This window comes from Danaus plexippus, assembly GCF_018135715.1.
Source record: "Danaus plexippus chromosome 18 unlocalized genomic scaffold, MEX_DaPlex mxdp_35, whole genome shotgun sequence".
Taxonomy (NCBI): domain Eukaryota; kingdom Metazoa; phylum Arthropoda; class Insecta; order Lepidoptera; family Nymphalidae; genus Danaus; species Danaus plexippus.
In genome coordinates, this window is record NW_026869854.1 from 1,443,601 (window position 1) to 1,463,836 (window position 20,236).

The 20,236-nt window shown below is 31.1% G+C and overlaps 2 protein-coding genes across 6 annotated transcripts; both read left to right on the forward strand.

Annotated features, from left to right (window-relative positions):
* Positions 1–1,107: 1,107 nt before the first annotated feature.
* On the forward strand, positions 1,108–19,725 carry LOC116773018 (b(0,+)-type amino acid transporter 1-like). Of its 5 annotated transcripts, none has more exons than XM_061528642.1 (10): positions 1,109–1,767; positions 10,426–10,519; positions 14,482–14,724; positions 14,817–15,086; positions 17,040–17,165; positions 17,989–18,133; positions 18,424–18,651; positions 18,817–18,913; positions 19,091–19,412; positions 19,578–19,725. In XM_061528642.1, exons 3-10 carry the CDS (start codon positions 14,490–14,492, stop codon positions 19,640–19,642), a joined length of 1,488 nt encoding a protein of 495 aa, XP_061384626.1. In that variant the 5' UTR covers positions 1,109–1,767; positions 10,426–10,519; positions 14,482–14,489; the 3' UTR covers positions 19,643–19,725. The 5 variants fall into 5 exon arrangements, with proteins under 5 accessions (XP_061384623.1, XP_061384626.1, XP_061384625.1 ...); XM_061528641.1 differs by lacking the exon at positions 1,109–1,767 and adding an exon at positions 7,179–7,344; XM_061528639.1 differs by lacking the exon at positions 10,426–10,519 and having other exon boundaries at positions 1,108–1,767.
* LOC116773017 (uncharacterized) lies at positions 15,238–16,587 on the forward strand. The gene is made up of 3 exons (XM_032665374.2): positions 15,238–15,870; positions 15,989–16,172; positions 16,404–16,587. Exons 1-3 carry the CDS (start codon positions 15,545–15,547, stop codon positions 16,548–16,550), a joined length of 657 nt encoding a protein of 218 aa, XP_032521265.2. The 5' UTR covers positions 15,238–15,544; the 3' UTR covers positions 16,551–16,587.
* Positions 19,726–20,236: the final 511 nt, after the last annotated feature.

Sequence of the window (20,236 nt, forward strand, 5' to 3'; positions counted from 1 at the left end):
GTTATTTTATTATTTTTTAAAACTACATACTCCCGACGTTTCAGTTACTTTGCAGCAACTGTGATCACATCTTATCTGCCCGATAATATTATTTCGAAAATATGAATATTAGTAATCCGAAAATATTAGTTTCATTTAAATAGCATGCTATCGTTTGTACTATAAAATAGTATAATGACAAAATCATTGTTTCATATGATTTGGATCATATGTACTTGAATTAATATATATTTTTTTTAATTATTACAGATTTGAAAAAATAATTATTGTTAACGTGAGCGTTTTTTTTATGATATTTCCGTACTTCTTTCATCAGTTTCATTTATTCCTAATTAATCGAAAGAATTTGTTACATATTTCATTATAACTATATCAAAACAAATCATTATAATAATATAAAAAAAAATCCATATAACATTAAAGAATAGTATTCGAATGTGGTTAATTGAAAAAACAAAAATTTGTGGTATTATTTTAATACAATTTTTACGGACTTCCAGGAAAAAGAATCCTCCATAAGAATAATTGAGTAATACTTTTTAAGACATGTTATTTTATTTGATATCATAACGTGGATAGGTGTGGGAGTATAGTATCAGCTGCATTATTAAAAGCAAAACTTTGGGACAAGTGCATACTGTTTAAAATTTTGTTGGCCTATATGACTCAAGTATAGGGTTCGAATGTGAAATAACGTTGAAAATTGTTTCCATAAAGGTTTTATTCTAAGAGTGGAAATATCATTCCCAAATGTTCAATATTTACGTCGTGGAGGCAAAGGCACTGCCATCTTTTAGTTTGTCAAGATAGAATTACAAAAATATAAAAATTGAATGTCGTCGACTTTACAGAAAAAAACGCCTTAAACAACGAGTAAAATGGCTTGTGTGCGTTCTTGTGTTAATATTCCTTCAAGGTGCCACGTCACACTATAACCAATTAGTCCTGGGACGCTTAATAATAAAGAACCGAAATCAACTGCATCTTAGGTTTTAGATTTTTAAAATTTAAAGTGGATAAACCTCTTTATCTATTTATAAAGCTTGAATGCGTGTTTAATGACGATGTCGACAATGACAGCATTTTATTTGTCACATTATTAGTCACTGCATAGTTAGATTGTGTGGTATTTTAAAATAATGTATAACTGAATACTGCAATAAAGGCCTATTATAAAAAAACTGTGCCACTGTTACAGTGTAAGAATCATGCAGTGGAAATTTCTTTTCTCATTATTTTCTTTCGCTGTGCTTGGACTGTAAGATATATGGTAAAGTGGATCCTTTTGTTGATGTTACATACCAATAGTTATATCTCAGAACAAAAAAATCTAGATTATTGGACTTATTGGTTACTATTTCGCGGTCTTCCTTTGCCTGCGTCCGTGAGTAAGAAATGTCTCACAAAGAGAAATGAATGAAAAAGTAATCTACATCCGTCCAACACAATAGGCTGCGGAGTGTCCGGTAACATCCGGTTATAAAGCGACAGAAAACAGAGCGACCAAATTAACCGTGAAGAAGCAGGTACAAAAAAGTTATGTTTCAACGAGCCCCTGTTGAAATAGAGGTAGTCACTTCCTGATTGATGGCTATTGCTTTTTTAAAAGCAGCAAAAATATTGTCTGGAGGGTAAAAATAATGCCTCTAGCTGGTTACTGATGTCAAGTCCAATATAGGACCATCCAAGGAACGCAGTGATCGCTTTAACCGAAAGGTTGAATCCAATCGAAGATCAGCTTTGGGGAGGATATGATTCACGCCAGTGGTAAGGCTCTTATAATGTTTGACCTAAATTTACCATATAATTGATTTATTAACTGTGTATATTAAAAAACGTTACAAACTTGCTACATAAGATTAATTTATATTAACGTATTTAAACGTAATTATATTTAATTCATATAAAAAAAATATAAAGTATTTCAATGTATATTTATAAATGGAATTCACATTCCTACATAAATATTAAAATATTGATATTTATTAAAAAATATTATGTACCTACGTAGATGAAATATGTAGTCACCTACTTAGTAGTATGCATATTACTTGGAATATTTTAGATGGAATAACACTTTGTGTAGATTTAAATGAATTATTAGAGTACTGAACTGATATTATTCATTAACATTGGTGAACTACATCCTTATACGAAGATACCGTATTAAATGATATAGTGTCTTTAAAAGAAGCTTGAAAAACAGTCTGGTTTATTTTTTAATTTCATAAAATTATATTTGAGTTTTACAATAATTTTAATCATCATAATTTGATATACGATATAAGAACTTATAATTGTTTAGTAATTTAATTTTTGGATATAAAAAAAAACCTTAACTAAAGACATGAAACTTCACTGTAGACATTTTTCCTCTCACCCGATATTACTTGTGAATCACATTTGCCTCCTATTCTTTTTGATTCGTTGCATTTCTCAATATAAATTGCGTTTTTTTTTTTCATTTTTAGCGCTTGAACTACTGATTTATATTCAGGAGTATTTTTTTAGATGGCAATGCTGTATTGAATTGAATTTTTTAGCTAAAATTCAATACATGTTTAGAAACATACACACATTTAAATATGAGTGCCTACATTTATACAGTTCATATGTTTGTCAAAATCTGTGTCATGGCAGTTTTAGCTTTTATATTTAATACGTGCCCGCCTATTAATAGAGTTCTTTCATTTTTCGCATAGGGCCGATAATTACCGATTATACTGTATAAATAAATCAATAGTAAAAACTCCTTTCTTACATAATCCAACTACTTTAATACATTAATATTTTATGTATAAAAAAAAATTTTTATAAATGTTAGTTGTCAAAATCAAGGGTTATCAAAGTATGAAATGAGTAATTAAAATTATCTGCCATTTGTTTAACATTTGATTATCATTTTGGTGCTACTGCCACAATGACATTGCATATTTTTCAAATTTATTTCTTAAAATGACCTAATTTATTTTTTGGAACAGATGCTTTTAAAAACAAATGTTATTGAGGCAATCAACTTTGAATTTTCATGCGTGAGATGGAAAACAAGACCGGTAGTCAAAACTGTCGCTGACAACAATAACGGCTAATTGGGATTTATTACCTTTAAAATAATATTTAGAACTATTTAATGAGAAACTTGCATCACTTAGAGAACTATAAAATAACTTTCATATAAAAGATAATTATAATGTTACCATTTCTGAAAGTAATCTTTTTAAGACAGAAAATATTGTTGTTATATAACATTAATTTAAATTAGACAATTAGTAATACGATAAGGCGATACGAAAAAGTAATTAGCCGGATTTGTTGAATCTTTCGTTTAGTGACTATTTCAGTATAATGATAATTATGTCATAAACGTATTAATATTTTAATTATACATAATCATATATAATTAACATTTATTATTTACCTAACATTATTACTATTTACAATATTTAAATACCCTTGGAGATGATTATTTACTTTTTTTTTAGGTGAACCATCTCATAGAAAATATACCTGTTTTTTTTATAACTAAATCCACTTAAGCCTCTCCTGACCCCTTGTTTCTAAATATCCACCTTCTCCAGTATGCTTACCAGTTACCATAACATTAATTTTTCACACTTAATTTTCGCATTAAGTCTTTTGTTTTTCCCATGTATCCCATGGTGAACCATTAACTGGAAACTACCAGGAGTCCATTGACATCCGGACACGTCTTAGCATTCCAAACATGAAACAATCGACTTGGAAAGTTCACGACGACAATTTAGCGGACCTGTTAGAGCATCCGGGCTCGAAGCAGGATTTGAACTCGCGAGTAGAAACTTTCCAAAATACTATTTACGACTACTTTAACGAGCAATATCCACCTCGAAATCATTACGCTCGCAAAAATAAAGACAATTCTTTCAAGATAAAAATGAGGAGGAAAAAACGGGAATTAATAAAAAATCTACGTATAGCCAAAGCCCTAGGCGACAATCACCTTAGTCATCAACTAGCTAGGGCGTTAAGATCAATTCTAAAATTAATTCAAGGAATATCGGCGCAAACCGCAAAAAATCGCGATAATTTTGACCGGGCAAAACAGGAAGTAGATTTTGATAAAAACCCTTTTGAGTATTCGAAAACCATTTTTAAGAAAGAACGCGGACAGCTTCTCTTGACCAATGAACAAATTTACGATCATTTTAAGAGCACATACGAAGTGCCAAAAAGTGTAAGACTCTATGCGGATCCCAACGATCAAAAACCTGGAATTCCTCGTTTCGATTTCCACGGCATCCCTCCAACGCTAGATGAGATAAGTATTCAGATAAAGAAAAAATCGTCTAAATCTGCGCCGGGACCCGATGGTATCCCATATATAGTCTTTAAAAAATGTCCATCGGTTCGTAAACATCTCACATATATATACGATAAAATCTGGTCAAGGAAGCAAATCCCGGAGTGCTTCGGGAAAGCAATTTTTGTCCTCATTCCCAAAAAGGATCGAGTCACAGATCCGAAAGATACTAGACCGATAGCCTTAACAAATACTATATCCAAAATCTTTTTCTCAGTTCTACAAACGAGAATGACGCGATTCATGCTCAGCAACAGGTATTTTAGGCCAAATCACCAGAAAGGGTTTTTACCCGGAATTTCTGGATGCCTAGAACACAACACTTTGCTGTCGGAGAGTTTAAAAGATGCTAGGAAAAGCGAGAGGCAAATTACAGTTTGTTGGATAGACTTAGAGAACGCGTTCGGGTCGATACAACACGAATTGATGCTATTCGCGCTGAGATGGTACAACTTTCCGCCCCTAGTTACCGATATGATCGCGTCGTACTACTCAAAATTAAAGTTTTCTATAACAACTAAAGAAGGCCATTCAAAAACTTTTAGTTACAATGTAGGACTATTTCAAGGTTGCTGTTTGTCTCCAATTGTATTTAATATTGTAATTAACATCTTAGTAGATAAATTAACCAGCAACGAGAAAAAATGGGGGTATCGGTTCAAGTTTAATAATAAGTACACGGAATCCATTTTAGCCTTTGCTGACGATCTCGCAATACTGACACGTAACCCCAAACACTGTCAAGTACTATTAGATGAAGTGGATAGATTCTGTGAGTGGACCGATGGATTGAGGACAAAACCAAGTAAATGTCACTGTCTGTGTCTCGGTAGGCGGAGTACAAGATACACCTCATACGATCCGGGATTATCGTTAGGCGGTCAATGCATTTCTACGGTTACAGAAAATGCACCATTTAAATTTCTCGGTCGGAAGATTGATAATATAGGTCGTACTCCATCTTTAGAAGGTATAGTAGATAGCTTTTTAAACGATCTCAACAAGGTAGATAGCCAACAGATCAGTAACGTTAAAAAAGCTTGGATCTACGATAATTATCTGACTTCACGTTTAAATTGGCCTTTCCTCGTTTATGATTTCAATAAAACCCTTTTGTCAAAGTTAGATGCAGGCGTCATAAAGATGTTGAAGTTGTGGCTCGGGCTCGCGCTAACGGCTGATTCATCGGCTTTATTTAGGGATCGCAATAGTTTTGGGATGAGTCTAAAAAGGCCATCGGAGCTCTACAAACACCTGAGAGTTTCCAAGAGATACATCCTGGGGAAATCCCAGGATGACGTCGTTACATCGCTCCCAAAAGACAAAGATGCCCCAGAGCTAGAGTCAAGGCTTCAATTCCACAAGCAGTTTATGATAGGAGCGCAAAGTAACAGAGTAGGGTTAGGATCAAGTAGGAAGGTCCAAGATACGGATATATTGAAGTCTTTTATTCGGCAAGACGAGAATGATAAATATAAGATCCATGCAATAAGTTTAGAAATGCAGAACGAGTGGTTAGACATAGGAGATTTTTGCATCCCATTAGCACTAAAATGGCGCACCTTAATCCATGATTGGTCGCCAGCATTGCTAAAATTCTATCTCAATGCGTTCCAGATGACTCTCCCAGATCAAAGTAATTTAGTAAGATGGGGTAAAGGTACCGAAAAGACTTGCTATATCTGTGGGAAGGCAGTTGGAACTGCTAGGCACTTGTTAGTGGGATGTAAGGTACTCCTCGATAGCGGTCAATACTCGCGTCGTCACGATAGGGTTCTAGAAATCATACGTGAAGCGGCTAGTCTTTCGGTAGCCAGAGCGCAAAAGGAAATAACCACAAACGAGCGATCAGTAGGTTTTGTGAGAGAGGGCACTAGGGCTATAAAAACAAATGTCAAGCCTTACTCCATCCTTAAAGCGGCTACGGATTGGACTATAATGATGGATACGTATGAAAAACAATACAAAATCCCCGAGGATATTTGTGCGTCGGCCTCCAGACCAGACATATTTATGTATTCGCGAATCTTAAAGCGCGTTGTGATGATAGAGCTTACGGTTCCTTGGGAAACCAACATCCCCAAAGACCATACCATCAAGGTCAACAAATATTACGAGCTCACAAACGAACTCACTCGAAATAGGTTCGTCGTGGATTTATACGCGGTAGAAGTGGGAGCGAGAGGTATAACGGCTAAATCTCTCTACAACCTGCTAAAAGACTTGGGCCTGTCCAGAACTCACATCAATTCGTTCTTGGAACGTACTTCGAAGGCAGCCCTAGTAGGTTCTTTTCAAATATGGTTAGGTAGGGAGAGGAGCTTGGACGGTGGAGGTGAGCGTTTAACGCGCGTTAGTTAGGGGCCCCTTAAACCTACACCTGGGTCGCAAGTCCCAGGCACTGTTGAAGCTCCACTCCCTGCAACGCAATGGACCCGGCACCCGCACGGTGAATCCATTGAATGCTAAGAGGTTTCGTCTCAATAACCTAAGTCAATACTATAATCTACGGTGTTTTTTCAAAGGAATATTATAATTCCTTATTACTTAGCGAGACGATGTAGACTCTTACTAGGCATACTGAGCGCAGACACACTAGATGTATCTACTTTCTGCCGTCTTGTAATCCAAATGACGTAAAAAACTATTATTCAATTAGTATGCATTATAATCGATAAAAAATCTGAAAAGAAATTAAACTACAAATAGTATTTTAATCGAAACTTTTAATAGAAAAGTCATGTACGTACGTGGGATAGGAATCATAATGTTATCAACTAAGGCAGGCTTATTATCGATATCTAAACGAGTTGATATTTATTGTTGTGAACACGCCACATGTAACAGTCTCGGAACTGCAGGCCTAGCGCATGGACGCGTTCTGATGAAAACAATACGAATATTATTTCGAATTCATCTATCTGGATTGTAACCTGTGTGTCAGTGAGTTTTTCTCAGTGAATGTTGTATCTAATTAGTTTTTATCTCATAATAATTGAATCGAGGTAAGCCCTACGTTTATTTTCCTGTTAAACATCTAAAACAAAATGTTTTTAGCATTTTAATACGTGACAAATAATAATAATAATAGCAACATCGTGGAAGTAATATTATATATGGGAATCTAATTACAAATATTATAATATACTCTACGACACAGATCATCTTACTCCAGCCTTCTTTTTAACATAATTATATAAACTTAATTTATGTTGAATTCAAAAATATAATCTTTTTTAATTTATAAATAGTATTAATTTAGAAAAATATATAACCATATTGAGCTGAGGCAGTCGGTCAGTACGCACTTATGTATTAAATGAATTAGTTTATGCACAGTGGATTAAACAATATAATGTGATGACTTAAATCTTCGTTCTGCATAAAAATATTAAATAAACCAACCTGTATATATACATACATACTGGTTTTATGTCATATATATATATATACGACGACGACAATATACAATGTACCTATAATACATATATTGTTTTGACTTTATTTACATACTTTTAACAACATCAAAGCTTAATTCTTAAAAATATTTTTTATCTGAGACATTTCAAACATTTAAAAAATATTAACATACGAAGTCTAACTTGATACTTGATAATAAACATCATTATTATTATATTATAAAAGAAATAAGTAAAAGAATGCTCTCGACTGACCATGTGTAGTCGGTTTTCAGCTGAAAGTAGGTTATTCAATAATTTAAGCCACAGCACTAAGCCAAGGTCAGAGTGGACATTACATAAATATACATCTCAGTGTTTACTGTGCTGTCTGGATCCTTTCCAGTGCTATACTTTATTAATTATGAATATATGATTGAGGGGATACGTTATATACATAATACGAGGAAAGTTCCACGATATATAATTAAATTACATTCATATAACTATAAACGTGTAATGTTTTATATATTTTCATTTGTCATAAATGACTAAAATGCTATTAGTTTGATAATTAATTCACATTCTATATACGTAATTGGTTCTTGACACACCTTTAACATGGTTCAACTAGGTAGTTTAAAAATTAGTTTGTTTTATAGAACATTTCATTATATTATTCAAATATAGAATAAATTTAATAAGAAAAAAATTTATGGTGAAAATCGTAATGCATAAAACTTATATTTTATTCTATTAAAATGAAAAAAAAAACTTATTTTAAAACGTTTTCTTTGTACTTATATTTAACTTTATAACATAGTTTATATGATATAAAAGCTTGTCGCGATATTTAAGTAGTTAATCAGTATTCAATTAGTTGGTGTGATTAAAATCAATACCGTCAAGTAATTTCATTCGGTTATTGTTCTAAACAACAAAAGTTAAAATAAAAAAAACGTATGACTCAATAATTGTAAGTCTTAATAATAACTAAATATATAACAGTAAGTTAATTTCTTAACCTTCCAAAACAAAAAATAATACGTCTGAAATACTCGCAGTTCCGATGAGAGCTACCACCTCATACGCGGCAATAAACTAAAATAGTAACATATAGGATCGTCGCAAAAAAGGTTTTAAACATCTTTCCACTAATTTTACTTCACAAATATCTTAGTTTTTCAGTTACAGTTTTCACTAATTTCTTCCCTATTGAGAATATCACTGCAGATTTATAAATTAAATACGAGAAACCATCTCAATTTGTTTCAAAACTTGGGTCTTCGAACAAAAACAGATAGTTTTCGATACATGATAACAGTAAGTACCTAAGCTGTAAAAAAAAGTTTTAGCCCCAGTTGTCAACTCAACAAGCATCGGCCGTTTTACGAAATCTTAGTATTAGTTTAAAAAAAACCTCTGAACATTTTTTGTATCAATTTTAATTACACTTAAATACATATTAAGATCCCACTAGATTCTAGGGCAGAACGTTAAAAAATCCTAATCACGTGGTCACGAATTCACGAGTATGAAAAGAATGAAATATATTGTCTCTTTCAAAATTGTATCTTATTTTTTTTGTAGAAATGTCTTGGAAACCGAAAAAAATACATATTATATCTCAAGAATCACGTGTATTTAAGTTAGTGACAGCTGAATGCATTCCATATAATCTGACAGATATGAAATTTGAAGTCACTATTTATCTTGTTTGAAAGATTTAATCAAATATACGATAAGAAATTTTGAGGTATGCAATGATAAACGGTAACTTGATAAATACGAATATTTAGGTTATACAATATTTTGGACTGAAATTAACATTATCTATATATTTAAGTTTCATTAATCTGATAATATTACTAACACTTTATTTATTTGCCAATTACGCAGTCGTTTGCTCTTTAAAAGATCAGTATTTCATCCAGTTAAGTTGTTTTATTAATATTAGGGATTGTAAATTCAAACAGTTTTAACAAACCTTTAACTTAACTTTTTCTTAAATATCGTTATCTGATGAAAACGGAGTTCGTTTATTGTTTACACATTGCCACTTTTATTGTTACTTTAGAACAGAATTTATTTTAAAAATAATACAAAATACGGGCTTCAATTTCCGCATGTTTGTATGATAATAAGACTATTATCGTTTTAAAAGTGAATACAACAATAAATATCTTAAAATACTTCATTTTGTCCTCGGTTTTGTTCGTACGCTGGTACAATTCCAGGGTCGTCAAGCATCCATAGTAGAATTATTATGGGTTGTTGCTATTGTCTACATTTTAATTATTTAACACAAAAAGAACGTGTTACGTTCTAAAAAAATAATAATGTAGGTACTTTACATATATATCACAAACGGGCTACCTAACAGTCGATAAGAACTGTATTGTTTATTTTAAAACAATGAGTAATTGTTGTCCTATACCTAATATTATTATAATGTATAGACTATGGATGCATTCTGTTTTAGAAGATTACTCGAGTCTCTTCATTTCATTATCATCAACATACCCAACAAAGAACTTTTGGATTATTCAGCAAAGATTGTTATATTGAATTTCATAAAAAAAACAAAGTCCCTGATTACATTCGGATTAATAAGTTTGCAAGGTCATTCAACTATATTTTTTTTAATTACCAGTTTAAGAATATAAAATGCACTTTCCTTTGTTGCAGTTATGCCAACGCACTGACACTATAAATAAGACGTCAAATCAATAAAGCTAAATATAAAATCAAAATACTGTGAATCCGACGTATGTGAATGACCGTAAGACGACGCATTTGAATTCTTTCACAACTTTTTATTTACAGCATGTTTACTCCTCACATTCCCGGAATGCAATTAAATCAATATTAAACTTGACACTGAACAGCGTCGGTGCATACTGCATACAAATTCTCATTAAAACGCATTCTTCGAAATGATTGATTTGAAATTTATAAAATATGTTATCTGTCAAATTTGACATTTGTAATTGTATACAATTAAAATATTGTATGCATTATATGTTTGGAACAAAGCCCACTCGTGTACACTATGACGCGTGGGTAAATTTTTCATTTGAATTGTGTTTCCAAGTTGATAAAAGTATTAAGATAAACAGAACTATAATCTTATTTCTTTCTTTTCATGTTTATTTCATATCACAGATAGCAGTTACGAAATTAATTTAGGTTATAATTATGCAATAACAGGTGGTAGGATTATTTTTTGATAATATATTTTATACTACCTAATTCTATCATAAATTATAAAGATGTGAGCAGAAAATATTTAAGGATATTTTTTATTTACAAACATAATTTATTCAGCTTGTACCGTACAGCTGTAACGATACATGTCGTTGAGTTTAAACATTTGTCATTCCTCATAATAGGTAATAAATGAATTAAAATATATTTTACTTTTATATTTTGTAAGTACTTTAAATACAGTTAATAGCTTTTATTTTTGTAGAGGTAACTGATAAATACGTGTGTATTTTTTCTGTTTCATAAATATTTTCTAACTATTTTTACTGACATTCGAAATATATTTAGACAGTTTAGATAATATTGCGTGTTTCGTTTAGTTTGGTTTTATACTAAGTTTTAATATTATGATGTATTTATTACTGATACTGAGAATATAAAATATATATATAAGTAGGGATTCCAGAATATAGCAACTTACTTGTATAAAATTAATTCTTTTATGTGACATAAATTTGATTTGTACTTAAATACACTGACTTAAATTAAATAAAGAAAAATAAAATTATTAATACAAAAACTGTTACGAACTATATTTATACAGGTTATATGTCAGACACAATTAATAATGTTTATCTTAAGAACTATCCTCATATCCTACATAACTGTAACGCTATATAACACAAATATATATTTTAGACATACAAACAACTATACCCACCTGATTTATCGATCATCAATCAATCAATTATTTTAAATTTAATTATGATTGTTATTGATCATTAAAAAACTAAAATTCCATCGAAAAAATAATCGAATGATGATATTTCTACAAATCTTTGGCGTTACAGTTTAAAGCGCCATTTTACAAAACAATGTCTCTTGTTGATAAATTTAATGACACAAAAAAAAACAATTCTTTTGTATATAAACGGATGAGAACTTTACAATTAAATATAAAATCTTGCGTCGTTTACTGAAACTGAATAAAAACATCTGGGTCTGAAGCTACAACACTATTTAACAATAACAACGGTATTAAGTTACTGCATTGCTGCACCAACAAATAGTCTAGAATAATACAAAGAAAATATTAGTTGATTGCAAAATAAAATATTAATATAAAAAATAAGGCGTTAACACGTTGTATTTGTATCGGCTTACTTTCCAAGCATTTGTCGTACTTTACCCGCCCACATAGATACATGAATGAATTGTAATTTGTATCAATTACGTAATTGGAACCATTTATCTTATTAGCCCACTTACATTAATTCCAAAAAAATGCATTTTTAAACAGTAGCAAAATAATACGTAATTACGTAGGTAGTAGGTACGCACTATATTAGACAAGCATTGTGATTTAAGTAAACGTGATTGTATAGTTAGGATATTTAGAATCTGTGCCACACAATCATCGGGAATAGAAACTGTATATAAAATATCACTACCGAGTCATATATAGTTAGCACTGGCAGTCACGAATAAAAAGAAAACTAAACCTAAATCATTAAAAAAAATATATATATATTTTTAAAGAAAAATAAATGTTGTGTAGTTCAGTGTAATATGTATGTACTTAGAACTAAATTTTATTAAACGTAATGTTATATAATTAAATTTATCTCTTAACTAAATACGAGTATATGAACCAAAACATATAATTGTAAATTAATAAACTATGACAATGCATTATCTCCAATACCTCGTTATCGTAGTGACGGTATGCGGAATATCAGTTTTATCCTAAAATAGATTTTATCTATAACTGAACATTTTTAGACGAAATAATTATTATATATTTCCACGATAAAACAAATATTTTATATCGATAATATAAAACAATAACTTTATCAGTCTTGAGAGTTCAGATAGCAAAAACAAATTCGTTATCTGTCCACTGGTTGCATATAAGTGTATTCATTAGGAGAGGGCAATAAAGTCCTAAGACAATATGCTTATGCTTTCATAACAATAATTAAAAAAAAAAAAAACAAAATAAGTAGATATATTATATTTAAATTACTGTAATATTTTTGTCTACTACTTAACTCTTTTTCTATTCCTCTAAAATGTAACTCCTATGTATGTAGGGAAATTTATTAGTTGCGTCAAAAGCCAATCAATTTTATTTTAGAAACAAATTGAACATTCGTCAGAAAAATATAAATCAGTTTTTATTTTGATACTCTCGTAAAAAAGTCTTTCGAAAAGCGTGAAAATATATGTAAAAGCTATGAACCACAAAATTTACGTTTGAATAAAATTGTATATACATTTCTCATAGACAGACAAAAAAATTGTATATACATTCTCATTGTATATACACATCTCATAGAAGGGCCGAGTTAATAGCAAATATAATAATTAGTTATTAGTGATAACGCATTACGTGAACCGAAGGTTAACTGGCTCGACTTGTGACTTGGATCTTTAACCCTAGTTTAATATTTAACACGTTTGGCCAGAGTGGTCTTATGTGTAGTATAAAGCTGAGCTTTTTTCCGTGATATAAATTAGGTTTACGATTACTACTTTATTCAAATTACCTTTTAAAGCCCTTGCATTGAACCTAGCTGGATGAATAAAAAAATATATATACCCCAATTAGGTTACATATGCGTAAAAAAATTTTGATTCTCAAACAGATTCAGCGCAGACTATAAATATTTTTTGGACAAATTTTCTTTAGAAATGTAATTACTAAAAGCTATTTATATTTGTCGTTGTAAAGTAATAATCAATTTGTGTACTAACACTTGACCGATTACATTACATAGTGCTTGCGTCGAGTGTTCACTGCTCTACACCATGTTATGAGTGCTTTAATTAATTTCATTTTGTCCAGATAACAAATATTGAAAAAAATTATAGCAATACATCCACTTGTAACCATTGATTTGTGTTTTTCAAATATTCAAAATACCCGCCTTTCCTATTAAGTATTAACAAAAGACTATGAACGTTTTCTAAGTATATATAAGAAATATTATTATAACATATCATAAAATTACGATTCATTTATAAATATATATTATTTTATATATTTTTTCATACAATAATCTCAAACTTCATGTTTATTTTAGTATAATGTGTTAGTGTAGACAAATTGTTTGAATCTACAAAAATAATAAGCTCCGTAATTTTGATAAAAGCCGTGATTAAAAAGAAATGTCTTCCGTTCATCTAAATATTTCAATTATCTCGATAAAGGTCGAAACGCTTAAGTATTGTACGTCCAATTTCGCTACATAAAGATAACCTCTTTGTCGACTTCACCGCAAGAACGTTTTGATTGGTACAAAGTGGACAGCCTTCCTGTTTCGGCAATACGAATAAGAGTCCCGATGACCTCTTATTTAGGAGCAATATTCCCACAAAGCATTTCCTATTATAATATTGTTACTTGAGGGCTAAAAGCTACACATACTGGTATTTTATTCGTAATTTATAAAGCGTTTAATTTTAGATTCCTAGAGCTCCAATAAAGCTGCCATATTAAAAAAATACAAACACAATATTTGTTTTGTTTTTTAGGTAGCAAAATGTCGAACAAGGAGTTGGAAGCGATAGAAAAAAAAGGTGAAAAAACGGCGAGTGAAAATGGCAGTACTGTTGAATTGAAGCGTGAGCTAGGTCTTTTTTCTGCTGTCAATCTTATACTCGGTGTGATGATTGGCTCGGGAATATTCGTGTCACCGGCATCAGCATTAGAACATTCCGGTTCTGTTGCATTATGCCTCATTGTTTGGACGGTTTCCGGAATTATATCCTTATTAGGTGGGTGTAGGTAAGCTATTTAAGTATTAAAAATGAAGACATTAAAAGTAAAATATTAATATAACAATAAACTCAATTAAATTATTTTCCAGGAGCATTATCATTCGCAGAATTAGGTACAGTTCTTGGTAAATCGGGTGCTGAATATTCATATTTCCAAGAAGCTTTTGGAAAAAGACACAAATATTGGGGTCCATTGCCGTCGTTTATTTGTGCTTGGATATACGTAGTAATATTGAGACCAGCAGAAGTGGCCATAATAGTTATGACTTTTGCTGAATATGCCATACAGCCGTTTACTTCAGAATTACACCCTGACTATAAGGGAGTTGTCATTAAGCTGGGATCTCTTGCAGCTTTATGTAAGTTAATATTATAATATTTAATAGATTTTTTTTTAATATTTAAATAAAACTCTAACATATTATATGTTAAAACAATAGAGCTTTAAGATATATTGCGACAAACATGTTTTAAAAATAATGTTTTTTTTTGATATGGCAAACTTATTTTTTAAACTTTTGTGAATTGTAACGATAAGGCTCAAAAGGACTCGTATCCAGAGCCGTAAAAACATTTACAAAAAAAAAAACGTGTGTGAAACGGAATGGCGTTAATGACAGTTACTTTGTGAGACGTTTAAGAATTTAAATCTTGACATTCGTGTTTCGATTCGGACGTAAATTAAATATTCGTAAATATTTTGAAACTTTGCCGTTAATGATAAATAAACACGCATTGTGTGCGTTTGTGTTTTATAACGTAATTTCATGAAAATGGTCATGGATTTCTAAAAGTGAATATCTTCTTTATATAAACAATGTCGGATAAAATTAATAACGAAACTAAAGAAGTGCTTTCACAAGAAATAAAACGTATCCAAGAACGATGTCTTGATACTTGTAATATAATAGAAAATGCTCCGTTTGACGCGTCCATTACACCACATAACATTGGTGAGAAGGCTCTCTGCTATGTGGAAGGACTAAGAACTGAACTTCAAAATTCCAACGCGGCAATACCAACTGATGAAAATTTAATAGTTACTCAATTTCTCGCTGAAATGAAGAATAAGACGAAACAAGCTGAAGAACTCACTGCCTTCACTAGGGGAAACATTTTTGATATAGATAATGAAATACAAAGGTAAGTTAAAATAAAAATTATATCTTAATGTGTTAGAATTTTCAGTCCATTTTAACCATGACTACTATTTAATTAATGGGCTCTTATAATGAAATATATTCCCTATCTCTCTTAATAGGTTGAATAACCTAACAAAAATGTCGGAAGAAGCTCTCTCTAGGCCGAGAATTGTGCAAAAGGAAATTAATCCAGAGCATTTAGACAAGGCTAAGAAAACCTTTCACCTACTTAAGACTGAACTGCATGGACTTATACAGTCATTGTTTCCTCATGCTAGCGATCAAATGATGGATGTCATGGGGGTAAGGGTTTCGTTACATGTACAAGTATGTTACAAAATGTATGGGTCCTAGACAAAATGGAATATTAAAAAAAAAAATCTGACATAAATTATTCATGCTATAAAATAAACATATAAAACACCTTAAAGATTTATTATGTGAAAAAGAAATGCTTGTGATAAACATTTTTGTTTTATTTCTAACATACTTTGGTACATTAGTATGTTTTTTTTTAATTTTATTTTTTTGCAGCATCTTATGCAAGAAAAATTAAATGAAGAATCATCTGGATATATAACAATCACACAAGACAATTATAGAATAGTAGAACTGCTAAAGGACATGAACATAGTCACTAAAAACCCTTATAATAATATGGAAGTTAAAATAGCTTATTGATATCTGTTTCTCTAAATAAAGTGATATAAAACTGTAATCTGTTTTTTTTTTTTTTTTAAACACCATTCACAAATGTTGAGGTCAAATTATTCCTTAGTGACTATCTGTGAAATACACATATTAATTTGTAGAGTGTTTTATGTTTCAGTAAATATTAAATTTAATTAATATTCAAATGTGTTACTCATGTTGTAACTTGAAAAAATATTAATGCCGTTAAATTTCTTTGAATATCATCTGCTTATATACATTTTGATGAATTTATGACCATATTTTTTTTTCTGCCTCTTTTTTTTCTTAATCTATTTTCTAAAATATACTGACAAATAAGTAATACTGATGGTTTGAAAAATATTTATAAATGTGAACTTATATTTTCTCTGGTGAGGATTACGACAATAAAATGAGGGAAAAATTTAATTATATATATGAAGTTGTAATTATTCTTGCATATATTCAAAACAATTAATAAAAATTTTATTTTTTCAGTTATAATGACGTACATAAACATCACAAGTGTGAAGCTGTTTGTGAAAGTGCAGAATATATTTGGAGTTTGCAAAGTATTTGCTTGTCTTATTGTCATCGGCGGTGGGATATATGAAATAGCTAAAGGTAATTTTTTTGTTCTGACAGCATATGTTTACTGATACCATAGTATCTAACTACAGTTGTCTGCAGGTAATAGGACATATATTTTGTAGGACACTGTCGGATTATAGAGTACTCTGGAATTTTATTACAAAATTTTACCTAGTATTGACACAAATAAACATACAAAGATAAGATAAATGTGTGTTCGTCAATTTGTTTCGAATGTCAAGTTATACTGCTATTTTCATCATTCAAAGTCAAATTCAGACAAACAATCAAAACCAAGTAACATTCAACGCATTCAGCACGATATTGGTGGTGCGTAATACCTAGTTCAACCATGAATTAGTAAAAATTTATTCTATTGGATATAATAGACCATGTTGGATTTACGGGGACTAAAATGTAACAGTTTTTTTACACGTACTACTAATAAAAAACATGTTCAAGTGTAAAAATATAATTATGTCATTGAAAAACCATATTATTAAGCCTTTTTTATCGTTGGGAAATCGATTTTATATTCATGAAAGGGGAGAATTTGAGGGGTATGTGGAAATCTCCGGAATAGATATGGGACTACCCACTAAACTCCAAGGGTCACCCTTATCGCGTTAGGGGGTCACTAATGCATTCGACCGTGACCAAAACCATTAAGCCTAAATACATCACATTCAACGCTTCCAAATACCGTTTAACTATTGCTAGTACAGAGAAATTAAAAAATTTAGAACTTGGTATCAGTTCTTAACAATAAACAAAACGTATTAAAATCAATTCAATTTCATTTATATATAATGTATGTAGATAACAATGTATGTATATTCTTTGACCATTATAACAGGCAACACTGAGAACCTCAGTAAAGGCTTCGAGGGTAGCACGAACAGCGCGGGCGGCATAGCGCTCGCACTATACTCAGGTTTATGGGCCTATGATGGTTGGAACAGCGTCACTGTTGTCACAGAGGAGATCATAAACCCTGGCGTGTAAGTGGACTATCAAACAATCAGAAGAAAATATTTTTTTTATTTTTTACATTACCTTCTTAATGTTTAATAAAAAAAAATACCAATTATTTGGTAATTCTTTACCAATATCTTCATTCTTTTGACATATAATTCCAGACGTCTGTTACTTAAATAATAAAAAATAAAGTACATCTGATATTTAAAATTTTGGCGATAAAAATATAAACTATAAAGACTAATATGAGAAAACAAATTGACCACAGACTATAATATTTTCACAAGAGTAATGGTAACATTTATTTTTCTAGCAACGTTCCTCTCAGCATATCGATCGCCGTGCCCCTTATCACGGGGCTGTATGTGTTCATGAACGTGGCCTACATGACAGTGTTGAGTTACTCCGAGATGATCTCAGTACCAGCAGTAGCGGTCGCCTTCGGTGCTAGAGTATTGGGACCTTTCAGCTTCATTATACCACTCGGTGTTGCCATTGCAACCTTCGGATGCGCCATGAGTGTGCAGTTTGGTGTTACCAGGTGACAAATACATTCTCAATCATTATAAAACTAATTAGGCAGTTAAAAGTTAAGTTAAACAGAATAAAGTTTTAATTTGAACATATTGGTAAATATATAAAAGCAATTTGTGACAAATTTTTGAGGGAAACTTTTTAATAGTTAGTATATTATATATATTTTCAGAGTATGCTACACGGCTGCTAGAGGAGGTCATATGTTAGAGGTTTTCTCGTTCGTCAATATGAAGCGACTGACGCCAGCACCAGCCGTGGCACTTCAGGTACGACATAAAACCACTACACATACACTAAATAGAAATATTTAAATAACCAGTTAATTTATTTAATAATCAAATTTCATAGTATATTGAAAAAAATAAAGTACAATATGCGTGTTCTTAATGTCATTTAAAATTCGTAAACTTATCAAAAATAAATAAATTATTGTTATATTTCAGGCCTTTCTAACATCCATATTCATATCCGTGGGTAACATAAAGACTCTCATAGACTTCGCTAGTTGGTTTCTCTGGTTCTTCTACGGCCTGGCGATGGTCGCGTTGTTGGTGCTGAGGAAGACGAAGCGGGACACCCCCAGACCCTACCGCGTGCCCACACTAGTCCCCTGCTTCGTATTACTGGTGGCGATATTCTTGTCCATACTACCGATAGTGCACGACCCCTCAGTCAAATATTTAATGGCTATCGGGTTCATGGCTCTGGGCGTTGTTGTATACACCGTGTTCGTGTATTATAAGAAAACGCCAACAAAGTTACTTAGTAAGTAGCATCTATATAAATTACTTAATTTAAAACATATTAGCAAAATTTTCCACTTTTTGAGTATACAAATACATAGTATTTTAAATATATTAAATAAAATATAGATCAATCTTAAAGAATAGTAAACCTGATATTGTAATTACATGAATTTGTTTCCTGCAGATAAATTCACATTCCTGACGCAAGTGCTCTTCGAGAGTGTGCCGCCTAGCAACCATGAAGACTGATTTTATTATACAAATTGTACATACTACATAGATTATAAGTAACAATGCAGATTATATTATTACAAATTATATATATTTCCTTATTGCTGTGTTTTTCTATATAACTTCCTATGAATCCATAGATTGAAATATATGTATACTAATTACTAAACGACCACTGAACTCTGATCTCGCTATTTCAGATTCTTATTAATGACTTAAAACTATAAAGCGACTCAAAGATCGTTGTTTCAGAAAAATCTTTTGTTTGACTGACTAATTGTAAGTTGTCCAGTATTTACATGTGATTGTGATTCATGAGAAGAACTTTCATAACTGGTCTAACCTATTTCGTCGATCATTTTTAATTTTTGACACGGTAAAAGATTACGTCTCTAATTGATGTCTAAGTTGTTTTCCTTCCCGGCTAAGCCACCAGATGACTTATTTTATTCAGGACCTTTCTTTTTCTGAGCCTTTACGTCAACTTTATTATCATTTTATATTATCTAATTTCCTCATCGGCAGATGTAAAGATTTCACGAATTCTTTGTGACCGATCTTGTTTTGTTTGAAACTGAATTTTCATTTTGAATTTTTCAATTTGAAAGACAT